Below are 16,480 nucleotides of genomic sequence, written 5' to 3' on the forward strand. Positions count from 1 at the left end.
TGTTCTGTGAGTCTAAGGACTTTTCTAGAAAAATATTACCTTTAATTTTTAAACCATAGAGAACACCACCACCAACTTCCGTTAATCACCACAGCCCACCACAAACCTTTGCCAACCACCAGATCTTCCGCCACCTTGCCTCGAGAACCCTAGGGCATCACCCTACCCTAGCGACACCCCTAGGGCCTCACAACCCCCCCCCCCCCGACCCTTTTGCCACCTTGCTGTGAGTTCCTAGGGTGTTGCCTTACCCTAGCAACAATCCCTAGGGCCTCACATCCCTTCGCCACCTTATCACCACCTCTATAGGGCCCTTCCTTAACCTCCGCATCCTTTTTTAACTCTTCTAGATAAGCGCCTTATCTCTCTGATAGTATTCCCTTGGTGGTGAGCATTGTTTCTCCCACCAAGATTTCTTTATACCCATTAATGGTGTGTTTCCTTCTATATGAAGGACCTGTGAGTTGTTTGACTCTGTTTTTCTAGATTAGCACTATGTCTACTGAGTCTACTAACATTGCCTCTACTGGTTTGTTTGATATGGAAGATGCTCCATTTATTCATGTGTGTCATATTTCTCTTTCCAAATGAACTTTAATGAACTCAATGGGACAAATTATCTAAAATGGTCTCATTCTATTGCTCTTGCAATGGGTGTTCATGGTCTTACAGGTCATCTTCATGGTACAATAGTTAAGCCAACGATGTCTAGTCTGGCTCAAGAAAAATAAGAAACTGATGAATATCTTGTCATGGAATTTCATCTTAATTCTATTGAACCTGCAATTGTCAAGAGTAATCTTCTTCTTCCTGATGCTGCTACTATTTGGAAAGTCCCAAGGATACATACTCCACAGTAGGTAACAGTGCACAATGCTTTGAGATCAGGAGAAAAATACATTAGTAAAAGCAGAAGGATCTCTGCTTGCGCTATGGATGTTGCAGTCTTTCAGAAGTGGGAGGATAAGCTCCATAGTTATGACTTCTAGCAGGTCTTAATGTGGAGTATAATCATATTCATGCCCAGGTTCTTTCTCACGAGCCCTTCCCCTCTCCACGATAAGCATACGTTATGGTTGATTCTGAAGAAAGCCAAAGGAATGCCATGGTTCACACTATTACAATAGAAAGCTCATCTCTAGTTTCTGGTTCTGGAGGTTCTTCCTATGGCATATCCTCTTATTCTCTTAAAATCATGGTACTAACTCCAATGGCCCTTCCTATGCTTCCATCAAGTACTAACTTCATGTACTACTACACGTGGTGGGACTTTATATGCAGAGTGCAGACGCCAATCAAGGCAATCTGGTAAACCCTAGTCTGGCGACAGCTCTCTCTTCAGATGAACTCCAGGATCAACGCAGTTGACGACTAGGCTTGAATTGTCTTCTACGCGGATTTCCAGTGCTAGTAATGCTTCTACCACAATTACCCCTAAGCCCTCTTTCACCTCAGGTATTTTTTTCAGGTTTCCATAATGTGTCCTCGAGTCCATCTCCTAGATTATTGACTCTGGCGCAACCAATTAGATGATTAGTTCAAACTATTTCATTCTTATTCTACTATTTCTCCTAATAATACTGTTGCATTGTTGATGGTTCGCTTTCTCCAATTTTTGGATAAGGAACTGTTAATTGTTCACCATCCTTACAGTTATCTTCTGTTTTGTATGTTCCCACTTTTTCTGCCACCCTCTTGTTCATTAGTAGTCTTACCCTGGACTTAAACTGCAAAGTAATTTTCTTTCCCTCCCACTATGTATTTTAGGACTTGAAAACTACATGTAAGACTAGCAGTGTAAATGTGCTTGAGGGCTATACTTGTTGGGTTGTTCCCCATGAACGTTGACAGTGGTCACTTCTTCTGATTCTTATGCCCCTACTTTGTCCACTATGCTTCAATGGCATCATTGTCTTGGTCACCCTGCATAGCTACTTTATTTAAACTTTTCTTGATTAAGTTAAGAGATGTAATTTAAAATATTTTCATTGTAACGCTTGCATTTTGGCAAACCAAACCAGAAATTGATGGGAATCACGGAGGACGGGGTGTATGACATATCAGATCTTTCCAATCTTGAGCAATTTTATGGTTTTGGGCTTGGATTGGATGGTTTTGATAGGCCATGGGGATTTCTAATTGGGTAAATTTTGGTGGTCTAAGGGATTAAAGAAGATTAGGGGTTCTTCTAAACATGGTGGGAGATCTCCCGAGATATCTCGCTATTTTGAGATAGCGAGACGAGAGGAGAGGCGAGATCTGCGAGATGGGAGATCTCGCCACATCTCACCGAGAATCCGAGATCTCGGCATATCTCGCCTCGCTCTCACTGCAACCATAAAAACTTGCCAAAAACTTGATTTTTTGCTGGAATTTGTTGGGGATTCAACTTCTAAATATCTTTAAGACATCTACAACATCAAATTGTCATCATTCAAGCTTATTTCAACTAGATTTTCAACAGAGGTAAGATTTTCCCCCAAATTTGAATTTTTTTCAAATAGAATGTTTTACAATGGGTGTGTAAGTCTAATGTAAATATGTTGATCCACAAGCTTTAATCTACACTTTCATGGAAACCAATTTAATGTGACATTTAAACCGATATGTGACATACTACAATGATGAGTTGACTTAGGAGTCATATGTGGCCACCGTTCAGAATCAATTGATGCAGAATGCTAAGTGATACTCTTGCTGTCTTCTAGTCTTGTAATCTTATTACTCACATACTCTTGTGATTGTGAACTTATGGATTATGATTTATGACTTACTAGAAGTCTAAAACTTCTTATGGTTATAAAATTTTGAAGACATTTAAGTTCTTTGATAGTTTGATGTGTAATGTATTTGATACTTTATAGTTGATAACATGAATTACTTGATATCTCTACATTACACATGTTGTCTAACCTTGCATTTCACAACACTTTGATTTTACACATAGGGTCGACTTAGAAGACATACTTAGGGTTATTTTCTCACAAATCTAAGGCCACCAATGTGTTCAAAAGGCCTTAAATAGGCTAAATACCAAATTTTAGCCCAACTGGGGCCCTAAAACCCACCGAGATGGGCCACCGAGATTACGCCAAAAATTTTGGTAGATCTCGACCGAGATCTCGCTCGAGGAGCGAGATCTCCCACCATGATTCTAAAAACTTACGGGCGAGAAGGAAATAGCTGCAGGGTTGGTCAAATGGGGAATTCTTGGGTCGATCTTTGAATATCTTTCTTTTTTCTTTCTTTTCTTTCTTCTTTGTTCTCTTATTTCTTTTCTTTCTTTCTCTTTTTTCTTATTTTTCTTATTTTTCTGGTCTTCTTTCTTTTCAGGTTTGCCTCAATAAACAGAGAGGCCGAGACATAGGAGGAGGGTTATCGGGGGTATTGCAGGGGCTGGGAAGCTTGGAAATAGGTCCAGGAGAGTCGGAGGAGGGTGGGGAGGCATTTTATAGGTCTGCACTAGGCAGGGGAGGGGGCTGGAGGGTCTAAGATTGCAGGGGAAGGGGGAGACAAGGTTGCGCAAGAGCAGAAAAGGGGGTGGGAGGGCTGCAAAGGGTTGGGAAAGGGATGGACTTACCTGGGAGAGATCTGAGATGATATTATGTGGCTGAAAACTGAGGAAGTTTGCTGGAATTATTGCTTAAAGGCTGAAGATGCTCGCTGGAACTGAACTTAGAACTTGAAGAATGGAAACTTAAGACAACTGTAGGGTCCCCCCAACAAAGGAACCCTGCCAATACCACCTTGGCTGCAATACTCTCAACAAGTTTATTCATTAAATAAAAATAATAATAATAAAACCCATTTCTTCTGTCGTAGTCATGAGAATACATAGCCTTTACAAGACTCCAAAATAAAATCAAATTCAAAAGACCTGAGCCACCTGACTGACTTAGACTTGGACTCTCTTACTAGACTAGGTAGCTCCAACTGAAATAAGAAACTAATTGAGATTTTGTAACCAGATTAGAAACCCAACTGAAACACTCAATCAATTAACAAAGGACAAAAATACCCCTAGAAAGGCCACTAGGCCCTCTTGCGGCTTCTGTTGGACCACTTTTTTCCATTCACATCAGAAATATTTACCCTATGTTTGTTAATCGCAATAGTATCCCTTTTTCTGTTATTCATTATGATGTTTGGGGTCCTTCCCACTGCGTTTCTTCTTCTGAAATCTGGATATTGTTGATTTGTTACTTTTATTGACTGTTGCACTAAGACCACTTAAATTATTTTTGTTGAACCAAAAAAGTGGTGTCTTTACTTGCTTTCAAATTTTTCATGAAATGCTAAACTCCTGATTTGATGCATCCGTCAAGATTCTTTGCACTGATAATGGGACTGAAAATACTCTAGAGGAACTCCAATCCTATTTATCTCATTATGGCATCATTAATCAAACTAGTTGTGTTGATACACCTACTTAGAATGGGGAAGCTAAACACAAGAACCGGGATCTCCTTGAGGTTGCACAATCTTTAATGTTTACTACGCATGTCTCAACTTGTTTTTGGGAGAGGTGACACTTGCAGCAACTTACCTTATTAATAGGATGTCATGCCGTGTGTTGCAGCAACACTGTCCACTTCATCTTCTTTTTGGTTTTGCATCATTCATTGTTCCTCCTAAAGTATTTAGGTGTGTTGCCTTTGCTAGAAATCACCATGTTTATGGCAAGCTTGACCCTCACAGGCTGCCGTGTATTTCTCTGCGTTACTCTGCCACCCAAAAAGGGTGGAAGTGTTATTATCCAACTTCCAAAAAAAAAATGATTGATACCATCGATGTGGTTTTTTAGGGAAGTGTTCCCTCTTTTCCCCTACACCTCTTTAGGGGGATAGTGAGGCTAGTGAAGAGGTTTTGGTTCTCATTCCACCCACAAAAATCCCCTTGGAAATCTCGCAGATGATGCCCACTTGGAAGATGGAAGTAACCGGATAGGAACAACAGTTGATAGTTCACGAAAGTTGTATACTTGTATTAAGGGGGAGCAACAACCTAGTTTGCAAAGTCCTGTGAAAATATACCGTACTAAAAGAAGAGCATCCCTAGAAGTGCCTCCCAACGTGCCCAACCAATTTGAAGCACCAATTCTTGGTCCTGCAGAGATTAAGGTAAGTCCGTTCCAGTTCCTGACCCTTCATTAGACTTATCAATTATACTAGGAAGCAACCACGAGCATGTATTCAGTATCCTATCTTCAATTTTTTTGCATATCATTTGTTTTCACCTACCTTTCAAGCTTTTGTATCTTCCTTGTCCTCTATTTGTATTCCTAACACCAGGGAAGAAGCATTGGTTCATCATCACTAGAAAGAAGTAACAAATAAAGATATGAAGGCACTAAAAGACACAAAAAAAAGGCGTTTACATCTTGTTTCTTTGCTTGCAAGAAAGAGGACTGTCAGTTGCAATTGGGTATTTATGGTTAAACATGAGGCTGATGGTATTGTGGACAGGTATAAAGCTAGACTAGTGGCCAAAGGATTCACTTAAACTCAAAACTATGCATTGATTACTAAGAGAACTCTACTCCAATTGCGAAGATGAATACAATGCAACTTGTGCTCTCATGCATTGTTGTCACGGCGACGAGGTGATGCGAGGCAGTTTAGGCTAGTTGAGGCAATGATTCGATGAGGCACCTCCAAGGCGCTTTTGAGGCGATTGAGGCGTTTTAAGTGAAATTTTTTGTGTACATCTCATACACTCTAATTCATTATAAATCTATCATATCTTATATAATAAAAAAACTAATATTAGCCTACCTCAAGTCATCCAACATACTAAAAACCACACATAGTAGGTCCTAAATAAAAAATTCACAGGAAGATAGGAAGAGAAGAAGTCGCCTGTTGCTAGCCGCTGCTTGCTAGAGTGTCGTCACGGGAATGGAAGAGAAGAAGAGAGGAAGAGAGGAAGAGAGAGAGAGAGAGAGATTAGGGATTAGAGTGAGAGTGTGAGACTCGAGTCAAAAACTTATTCTCTTTCGATTTTTTTTTCTTTTTTTTGGTGACATTTGATCACATGTAGCGTCATTATAAATATGCATATAGGTTCAAACAATAAATACTTTACAATCGGAATCTAATAAGTAATTCAATATAGGCCTTTGATTTGGCATCTTTCATGTGATTTAAAAAAAAAAGCAGATGCCTTGGGGTATAAGGCGCTTGAGGCGACACCGATTTGAGGCACTCCGAAGGCGCCTAGGCGATACCTTAACAACTATGCTCTCATGTGCGGTGCATCAAAGTGGGATTTTCAGCAACTTGAAGTCAAGAATGCCTTTCTTTATGAAGAAATTCAAGAGGAAGTGTACATGAATGTTCGACTAGGATACACTACTACAGAGACTCATAGGAAGGCATGCAAGCTTAAACGGGCTCTCTATGGGTTGAAGCAAACCCCAAGAGCATGGTTTGGAAGATACCATAAGGCCACGGTGTCCATCGGGCATAAGCAAAGCAGCGCAAATCATACCCTCTTTATCAAGAAGACTGACACCCGCATCACAGTACAAGTGTAGGCCAATGATATGGTGATCATTAGTAGCAGTACAGCAAAGATTTCAACCCTGAAAGGTTTCTTGGGAGCTGAGTTCTAAATCAAAGACATGTGGAAGTTAAAGTATTTTTTTGGGTATTGAGTTGGTATATTCTTCTAACGGCATCTCCCTTTCTCAAAGAAAGTATACCCTAGATTTATTAGCAAGGAATTTAGGATGCAAGCTAGTTGACAAACCTATTGAACCAATTCCCACTTGAAGGCTAAAGAAGGAGAACTTATGGACAAGACCAGCTACTAATGGCTAGTAGGGAGAGACATTTATTTGTATCACACAGTCACACCAAATCAGACATTGCCTTTGTTTGTAAGCCAATACATGCATGATCCATATTCTCTCATCTAAATGTTGTCCACAGAATTTTGAAATACTTAAAGGAGTTCTTGGAAAGGGAACCCTAATTTCTTTTAATGGACACTTGAATACTGAAGCTGACGCTGATGCAAACTGGGCAGGGTGTCCTGATGACCAGAGGTCTACTTCTAGGTACTGTACTTATATAGGAGAAAACTTATTGACTTGGAGGAGCAAGAAACATGCTGTTGTATCTAGGTCTAGTGCTGAAGCCAGGTTTAGAGCAATGGTTCAAGGCATTATAAGGTTCAATGGTTGAAGAGGCGACTCTAGGATCTAAGTGCAAAAGTTAAGGTCCCTACTACTATTCTCAGACAGCAAGTCTACAATCAGCAAGCTCACAATTCAATTCAACATGATAGGACTAAGCATCTAAAGATCGATAGACACTTCATCAAGGAGAAGGTTGAATTTAGTCTTATCCACATTTCTTTTGTCTCATCTTACTTCATCAAGGAGAAGGTTGAACTTAGTCTTATCCACATTTCTTTTGTCTCATCAAAAAGTCATAAGGTTCTATATTTACTAAGAATCGGAGTACTAAAGTTTTTTATATATTACTAGCAAGTTGGGCATGATATATATCTATTGACCAACTTGAGGGGGAGTATTGTGATTCTAAATAAAGGGTAGAATTGTCTCTAGGATGCTATTATGTAATAACCCACATCAGAAATTTCTTTTCTTTCTATACTCTCTTATTACTATAAATAAAGACTAACTATGTCTTTCTAACACAAGTCAGAAGTTCTCAAACCATTCAACAATACCATATGGGGAGAGGGAAGGGAGGAGAGAGAGAGAGAGAGAGAGAACCGAGGAGGGGATAAGAGAGTTAGAAAATAATGACTAGTGCATTATGAGTACTTCCAAGCTCTATTTATAATAATAAAAGTTCTCTAATTCATGAGCAGAACCCTATAACTAAATATAATTGCAAATACTATATAGCGCACATTAGTATAGAGACTAAAAATGCTAGGCTCCAGTGAGCAGAGCTCAATAATAACAACTACAAGTTTGTCCTGATTTAAAAACCTGTAAATATGTGTCTATAAATGAAAGAAGCAAACTTCAAAGCACCTTTTATAAGTGCTGAAGAAGACAAATACATCATAACATGACATATGAACTATTTCTTCCATTAGTTCTCTCTCCAATGAACTTGTTCATAAACTTCTGAAAAATTAGAAAGAGCAAGAGACTAAGGAGAAGAGAACATAAGAATATTTCCCCGCATGAAGGGAGATGTAAGTTTCACCAGAACAAAGCTTAGAAAAATGGAACTTCATTACGTTTAAGCTACTACCCCACAAAGAAGAAGAAAAGGACCAGCAACTAAAATATTCACTAAACTGACCTGCCCAGCTCCTTCCGCTACACAGACTACAGCTGATCCCTTCGTCTCAAGGAGATATTTTAGATGATTCAAAACACCATGAGGACCATGCAATCGAAAAGGTACCTTACAACAAAGAGTGTGCATTAGTCGCAAGAGGAAAGCAGAAGAGTGCCCAATAATATTTTGCAAACACACCTTTACACCCCAAACAGTCAGGGTAAGGCATTTATGGGTTGAAATCTAACAGTACGCACCTCCGGTATCAAGCATAGATCCACTTGTCCACTAGCTAGGGATGCATGCATGGCTATGAATCCACTACTTCGGCCCATCAACTTTACGATGCCAATACCACGGTAAGCGCTATGTGCCTATTACAAGATTCAAAAGAATAGAATCCATCTATCATTTTGTCAATTTGGTAAAAGCACACCAACATTGAGAAATACTTGATGGGGGAAAAGACGAAGGTTAATCAATACAAAAACAGGTCACATATATGAGGATTTGAAACTCTGAAAAGATGCTATTTTAAAGCATATAACTAATTATACCTCAATATATGCAGAATTTATTGCCCGTTGGGCTGCTTCAACAGCAGTATCAAAACCAAAGGTCTTGTCCATCAAAAGAATATCATTGTCAATAGTTTTTGGTACACCAACAACAGCTACCTTCATTCGTCTCTTGCGACACTACATATTAGAACCAACATGAGTTGCACTTGCAGCTTCAAGGAAAAGCAATACCAGGGAGAAGAATTGAACTAACAACAAATTGGATAAAACATTTGTGATAATTGAATATAGAATGTGATCATCTATATACTAACTACTAAGGTTGCCAGATCCATGCCAAAATAAGATGCAGGTTCCTTCCTTACAGTAATTTTCTGCGGAAGATAACATTGTTAAATTTTATTTGCACTTAATACCCAAGTGACGGGAACCAAATTATAGGGTTTAACTTTCAGGAAAGTTGGCCCAGATTTAGGCTCACTCCAAGATCCTCTTCAATAGAATCAGCAGTCAATTAGGGTTTAGAATACCCTATGGTTGAAGGGAATGGGTTGATTATGGGTAAATTTTATCACTTATGGTTTTGAAATTTTTGGGTTTTGATGGGTGTCGAATCCACCAAAGATAATCTTTCTCTCAACTGAATTTGTAATAGCAGTGAGTAGATCGAATCCACAGAGATTGGTGAAGATTTATTCCTTGATAAAAATTGGGGGGTTTTGAATCAATAAACTAAATAAAAATAAACAGATGCAGTAATTAACAAGAAAAGCAGAATAATAAAAGCTTTCAATCAAGATTTAATTTCAGTATTGGTTCTCTCAATTGATCATTTACTTAAAACAAAAACTTTAATTTCAGGTAGATTGGTTATGGTCATTGAGGATCAGTCCTCTAACAACTAATCTTTCCCTACTTTATCGACAACCTTCGGATCTGTCCTTTGAGTTATGTCTATTAATTGCATAAAAAATGAAAGACTCAATCCCTATTCAGTAAACCCGGAAAAGCCTTGTTTATTAAAACTAGGACATACATTTTCATAGCAAACTCTCTAGGGCATTGATTACCCATTCGAGCATGCTATTTGTCACTTATATGAGAATAATAAAAATTATTCTAATTGATTAGGTATTGTATTAACCATCAACAAACAATAGATCTCTTGTCTAAGGATTAATACAATAACATAATAAACATGGAAAACGCACAAATACCTGAGAATTAAAGAAAATTAATCATCAGAAGTCTCACAATTGGCGAAAATCAAACTTCCATTAATCTTGATCGAAAGATGAAATTAGCTAGACATGGAAAAGAAAAATAAAGAAATGAAAATAGAAAACATTGTGTCGTTCTTCCTCAGAACTGTGGCTTCCTCTTGCTGTAGCTTCTGTCCTCAATCTCTGAAAATGCGTTCCTTCTTATAGGAGATTCCTTCCAATTCTGCATCCTTTCCAATTTTGTCATTTCCATCGTTCGCTTTAGCAATGCAATTCTTCCCAATTCAGTTGTTTCCTTTCTTTCTCCTTGCCCATTTGATTATTTTCATCATCCTCTTTGTCAATGCAATGGTTTCTAATTTAGTCACTTAACAATTCAGCTTCTTCCTTAGATGTCTAATCGCAAGAGAGAACGAAATATTTGCTTGTTGAATTAAGACATTTCACGAAAAGTCCTTCTAATTTTGACAAAATCAAATCTCTAGCTTTGGATATAATCAAATCTCTAGCTTTGGACATAATCAAATCATCTATCTTAATTTGGGCATTGATTCTTTGATTTGATTTAAATGTGGCAATATGGTTGTAACCATTCTTTTTATGGATTTGATATCCAAATGCTATAATCTGTTTAGTCTCTTTAAAATACAAAGGATTTGATATAATATTAATGCAATTAAGTGACCTATCAGGTTTGAGAGGAATTAGGGATTCTAGGGTTTTGGGAATTCTGGGGATATAGGGTTCCTTTGTGATATGTCTTGTGAATGTTAGGTTAATGTTTTGTAGTTGGATATGTTTTTATAGATCCTTTTATTTTCTTTTTCATTAATTTTTTTTTTAAATGTTTTTATAGATCTCAAATATATGAAAGTCATCACATAGGAGCTATGGAATAAATTCCTTGAGATGGAAACTTGGGTCTATAGGTCTCACAATGGGCTGAAACTTAGAGATAATGTAACTAATGATGCGGGGATATGATACCCCAAATTTGGCGGGGTTTGGATGGCTAAATTAAAAGATATTAAGGTTCATGTTTTTCAGGTCTTTGGAAGTACAAATATTCAATAAAGTAATTATATCTTGAGATTGGACAGCCAAAATGAGGTCAAATTGGAATTCTGAAGTTTGGGACAGATCTAACGATTAGATTGGTGTAGAGCAAATTTGAAATTTAAGCTAGAAAATTGAAGAAAATTGAAGAAAATAAAAAGAAAGGCTGTGATTGATGGGGAAAGAAGAAGGGCAAGGGTAATGATGGATTGGGGATGATGTTCACTTGGAGATGGTTAAGGGCTGCTGAACTCGAAATCTTGTAAGACGGAATCGATTATTAGGAAGTTCAGCAGATTTGGGTGTGATTTGGTTATTGGTAGATTTAGTTTCTATTTTTCGATTCTACTAGGATTTCAGGATCTTTAAGATCTTTTATGTTTTCTTGTAAGACTCCCACACTAGGAATATTTGATTTGTTCTGTATTTGATAAGTTATTAGTATAAATAAAGCTCCTGATGTGTCATTCAGACACAAATCAAGATTTCTCTCAGTCTTTCAACAAAAACGAATGCTGAAATTTGAAGAAGATGAACTCTTAAATTCCATTGTGACCCTCCCAAGGAAGCCACAACTTCATTTTTTCCAAACTCAGAAATTTTATTCAAGTCCATGTGTCAGTTACAAAGGAAGGAGGCTTTATTTATAGCCTTAAAATAAGAAATAAAACAGGACTCTAAATAAGAAGCCTAATCAACTTCGAACTAACTTGCTAGTTCTACTTAGGACTCTGACTTGACTAACAACTTCCAACATAAACCAAACTATCATATCTCACTCTAGAGGGATCCAATAAGGATTCTAAGAGTAGATATGGAGTCCTAAAAGAAATTAGAATAAAACTGGACTCAAATTAGGGGATCCCAACACAAGTGGGAATCACACCTAGACATGGACTTTGTAATATCTCATCAATACTAATCCAAAAAAGAAAACAAAAATAGATTTAGGGTCTAGACAACAAATTGGACTTGTTGGGGCCCAGACCTAGACTCCACGAAATCTGAAAAATGACCAAAATACCCCTGTACTTGAATGAATTTACTAGGGGTTTCTGGGAGGGGCGTAGGCCCTTGGGCCCTCATTTGGTGGTCCTAGAATTAATTTATATCACCAAGTCTGTCTATATGATAAAATTCATAAGATATCATAATTAAGTTAGCATTATGTTTATTAATGTATTAAAACAAATCCCTGAATTAAGTACCAGCTTTTGAAAGAAAAGAATAAAAAAAAAAGATCTGAAATTACACCCCAACCAAGAAAAGGAACGGGAAGCTTTAAAGAAGAATCATCAACAAGTGGCACCGATAGAAGAAATAGAACAGTCCTCTCCCCAAAGAATATAATGTGTAAACTTAGTCCAAATAAGAAATACATGGATAAAATTCTAAATTCTTTTGGTCCTTCATAATTGGAAAGAAAGAAAAAAAATCTGAAGTTACTGAATTGTAGAACTTCTCAAACTGATGGAAAAGCTATTCCTTTTTTATCACTGAAATATTGCTGCCTCTTCACAAATTAAGATGAGAAATTGAGAATAAACATGCATACACACTAAAATTATAAAGACAGGAAAAGAAGTTAATTGAATAGTAAAAGCTAATGGTGAAAATGTGAATTCCTGTGCAGTAGACTGTTACTGTAGGTGCATCCTGTTCTAACATACTCATAGATCTAACTAAGTCTGACCAGTTAATAGCCCCTTACAGCTCTGTAATACTAATAATCTAATATTTAAGAGAACTGACAAAGATGAATAAGCTTAAATAAATAGTAAAACAGAAGGAGAAAAACAATGAGAATGACTCTCTAGACAAATTATGTTCAGAAAGCATTTCCATCAGATATTCAAAAGAAAAACGTTACACAGTTTTACAACATGAAGATTGAATTCAGTATTAAGCAGTTCTGCATTCTACACAGGTAGAAAGACAATCAAAACCAGACCTGTAGAAATTCAGAAATGACAATGTACTACATGAAATTGAGAAGAAAGCAAATTCCAACAACCTCATTGTGTATTGCGTTAGCACCAGCATGAGTACCATCTCCACCCAAGACAAACAGCATGTTAATTCCTCTTTCCTGACAACATATTGCATATGAATAAGAAGGTTTGCACGTCACGGGAGGCGCAAATTTAGCAACTCACTCAATTTATCACAGAAAAATAAACCTTCAAATGGAAAGAAACTTAGTACCTCCATATTGTTAACAATGTCACTGATATCCGGACCACCACGAGAAACTCCTAATAAGCTTCCACCAGCTAGGTGAATATTTTGAACCACCTTACGAGATAGCTTCAAATCCAGCAGATTGAAAACAAGTCACAAAATAAGGAATAGGAAACATCTAATACTTGGTAACAGTACAGTTGAACTCAGGCTGCTGTTTCATAGAGTAAAAACATGCATACCTGCATTTCACGTATTTCCTCACTGAAAAAGCCACGATAACCAAAAGGTATCCCGATAATCTTTTTCACACCATAGATTTCAAGAGTGATAACAATCTGCAAAAGGAATCAGAAAAACCTCAAATATTTAGAAACAATTGCATATGAAGGAAAAAAATAGTTCCACAGGACCTGAATCAACACCTAACCATAAGAAAGAAAGAAGAGAGGTCGAGGAGAAGAGAAGAAGACAAAAAAGGATGAGACAAAACTGCCCACAGCTTGGGAGGATGGCAAAATACTCAAACTGTGGATACGTGGAAGTCGAAATGCAAATATAAAACAGAAATTACAAGTAGGCACTTGGATCCACAACTTATATTAACAACAACAGCCTTCTCCTAACTAATACAGAGTTGGCCACAGATCTTTTTCAAAACAAATGGAAAACTGATGTCTACAAGGAGAAACAAAGTAAAGGGAATGAAGAAATTTATTATTATTATTTAAAAATAATAATAATAATAATAATAATAAAATAAAAACCGAGATAAGAAAGTGAGATATGGAAAATTAAAATGACCACGGACTAAATGCTTATGGAGTTCGCTTTAGTAATGATGTCAAGAACAGTGGTTGCAAATTCATGCTTCTTGCATGTTTTCTATTTTCTGGGCCATGAAGAATCAGGCAATGACATATATTCACATAATTCTCCATTTGTCTCATGATAGCTTGAGTAGGTAAGAGAGATGAGGATAGCCCAGGGAATCAAGAAAAACTCGATTACATGGAGCTGAACATGGATGTTTGCTTTCCAGTAGACTCAACCTGGGACAAGGCTCAGGCTATGCATATCATTCTTTACAACCTCACTTATGGTCATTTTAGGCCAGTCCCTCGCTCTTTTAGCTCCTTTAATTGGGATCAGTCTCCCTACTGGGTGTCCTCAGGCCTTCATTGTACATGCCAAAACCACTTTAGATGAGATTCCTGGACACTCATGGATTTCTGCAAGACAGCAACACATATCTTTAGTTATGGCAGTTTTGACTGCCCAAAGTTTCCTCAAACATAACAGATGATCGGACAACAATCCCGTAGACTTTCCTTTTTAACATTCAAAGGAATGCATTGGTCACAGGGAACTCTGATTACACCTCTCCACCTCAACTTAATACAATACTTATCGTATATTTTATACTTGAGGACAGTGGACAGAATACTAAAAGAAGACTACAAAACCTACACCAACTTAACGTCCCCCTTCTCAAACTGGAGCATAGATATAGCAGAAATCAACTTCTTCATCATTGCATCCTCAACATATGGCAGTCCACTTTAATATGACTAGTCCTCTCATGAAAGACAGAATTGGTAGCTACATAAATAGCATCTTGATAATAATGAAACTTTTTCATAGGTTAAGTGATTACAAACCCAAGCTCTTGATTAAAATACTTAAGCACATCAACTCAGCTGCAGTATGTATCATGGCTTTATACTCAGCTTGAGTACTAGATCAACCCACTTGTAGTCAGCTTCTTACTCTTCCAAACCTATAGGGCTATAACAAATGCATGGTTACCTGCAGTTAAGGATGTCAACTGGTACAGTACAGAAAATACCTACCCGAAACCATACTGTACTGCATAAGATCTACTTTGGTGAAACCGTTTTCAGTATGAAAACTGTATCTGTACACAGTACATGTATGGCACTAAACAGTATACAGTGTACAGAAATACTACTAATCAATGCAAATAATACCACACAAAAAAGGCATCAAATCACCTGTTTGTATACTTACTTTATTCTAATTAAACCTAAAAGCAAACATGTTTGCATACCTATATCCCTAAACGGTATATAGGGTATGGTCTTGATATACGCCAGTGCATGTTGAACCAGGAAACATTTTCACATTGTACCACACTGATGTAACCCAGGGCCTGGATTGACCTTTCAGGACCCTCTGTTATTAGAGCAAGCAAATAAATAGGCTATCAAAATGTTAGGATTTTAATTATGAGTTGGCTTGGGTATGGTTCTGGCATGATTTGGAGAAAGTAATGGATAATTCGAGAAGAGAAAAACCCCTAGGTTGATTTTATTTAAGTTAACAGATTAGGTTGAAGAAAATTGTATCTTGGTTATGTGAGAGTTAGGGAAACTAGGGTTTTAACAAATCCTAGCTGGGAAAGGTTTTGGAAAACTTCGGACTTAACCAAATAGGATGGGAAACAATTTGGGGTGATTAGGGCTTCACCCAACTAAGATGAGTTAGGAAAATAAAGGGCTCAATCAGATGGATGGGATGATTTAGGATTTTAATAATTTAGGAATGGGGTGGGAAGGGTTTGAGAGGTCTACAATTAAGGGAAAAGGAAGAAGGAAGCTTACAGTTGAACTAGAAGACTTCTTGTTAGGATCTTGGACTTCTTTCCAAGAATTATGATTCTTTCTTGCCTTCCTCTCTCTTTCTTCTTTCTTTCTTTCTTCTTTTTTTTTTTTTTCCTCCTAGTTTTTCTTTCTTTCCAGATGCTGCTGCAAGAATCAAGAAACAGGAAGAGGGTGAAATGAAGAGGGAAAGAGAGGGGGAGGTGGCTGCAAGGTGTAGAGCAAAGAGGGACGGTGGGGAATTGCTGCCAGAAGGGCTAGGAGGGGAGGGGAGGGGAGGGGGGTTTCTAGAGCTGTCACAGGGTAGGGAAAGGGGCTGTGATTGCCATGCTTACTTGGATTAGGTTTTGGAGCCACTGTAGTTGAAGAAGGCTGCTGGAACTTGAACATAGATTGCTGAAAACTCAAGAAACTTCTCAGCCAAGGTCATGTGGTCTCTCCCACAACTCCAAGCCTAATTCTTTATCCATCTTCAACTCGTTCTTTACAAGGAGAGTGGGGCTATAAATAGCCTTACATGGAACTTAGACAGTTAGACTTGGACTTAAACTAGAAACTTAATTGGACTCAACTACATAATGAAAACAAGAAACTTAATTTGACTCAACTAC

The 16,480-nt window shown here is 37.6% G+C and overlaps 1 protein-coding gene across 1 annotated transcript in view; it reads right to left on the reverse strand.

Moving 5' to 3' along the window:
- Positions 1-16,480, reverse strand: part of LOC149018171 (ATP-dependent 6-phosphofructokinase 5, chloroplastic-like) — a 72,002-nt gene that overhangs the window by 20,128 nt on the left and 35,394 nt on the right. The window contains exons 5-10 of the mRNA XM_089152491.1: positions 13,491-13,586; positions 13,273-13,374; positions 13,082-13,156; positions 8,825-8,965; positions 8,525-8,641; positions 8,289-8,393 (exon numbers count right to left, since the gene is read on the reverse strand). Coding sequence (XP_089008617.1) covers positions 8,289-8,393; positions 8,525-8,641; positions 8,825-8,965; positions 13,082-13,156; positions 13,273-13,374; positions 13,491-13,586 — 636 coding nt within the window. The remainder of the gene's footprint in view (positions 1-8,288; positions 8,394-8,524; positions 8,642-8,824; positions 8,966-13,081; positions 13,157-13,272; positions 13,375-13,490; positions 13,587-16,480) is intronic.

This window comes from Hakea prostrata, chromosome 4 (genome assembly GCF_041222555.1).
Source record: "Hakea prostrata isolate BN-2017 chromosome 4, UWA_Hpros_2, whole genome shotgun sequence".
NCBI classification, from domain to species: Eukaryota; Viridiplantae; Streptophyta; class Magnoliopsida; order Proteales; family Proteaceae; genus Hakea; species Hakea prostrata.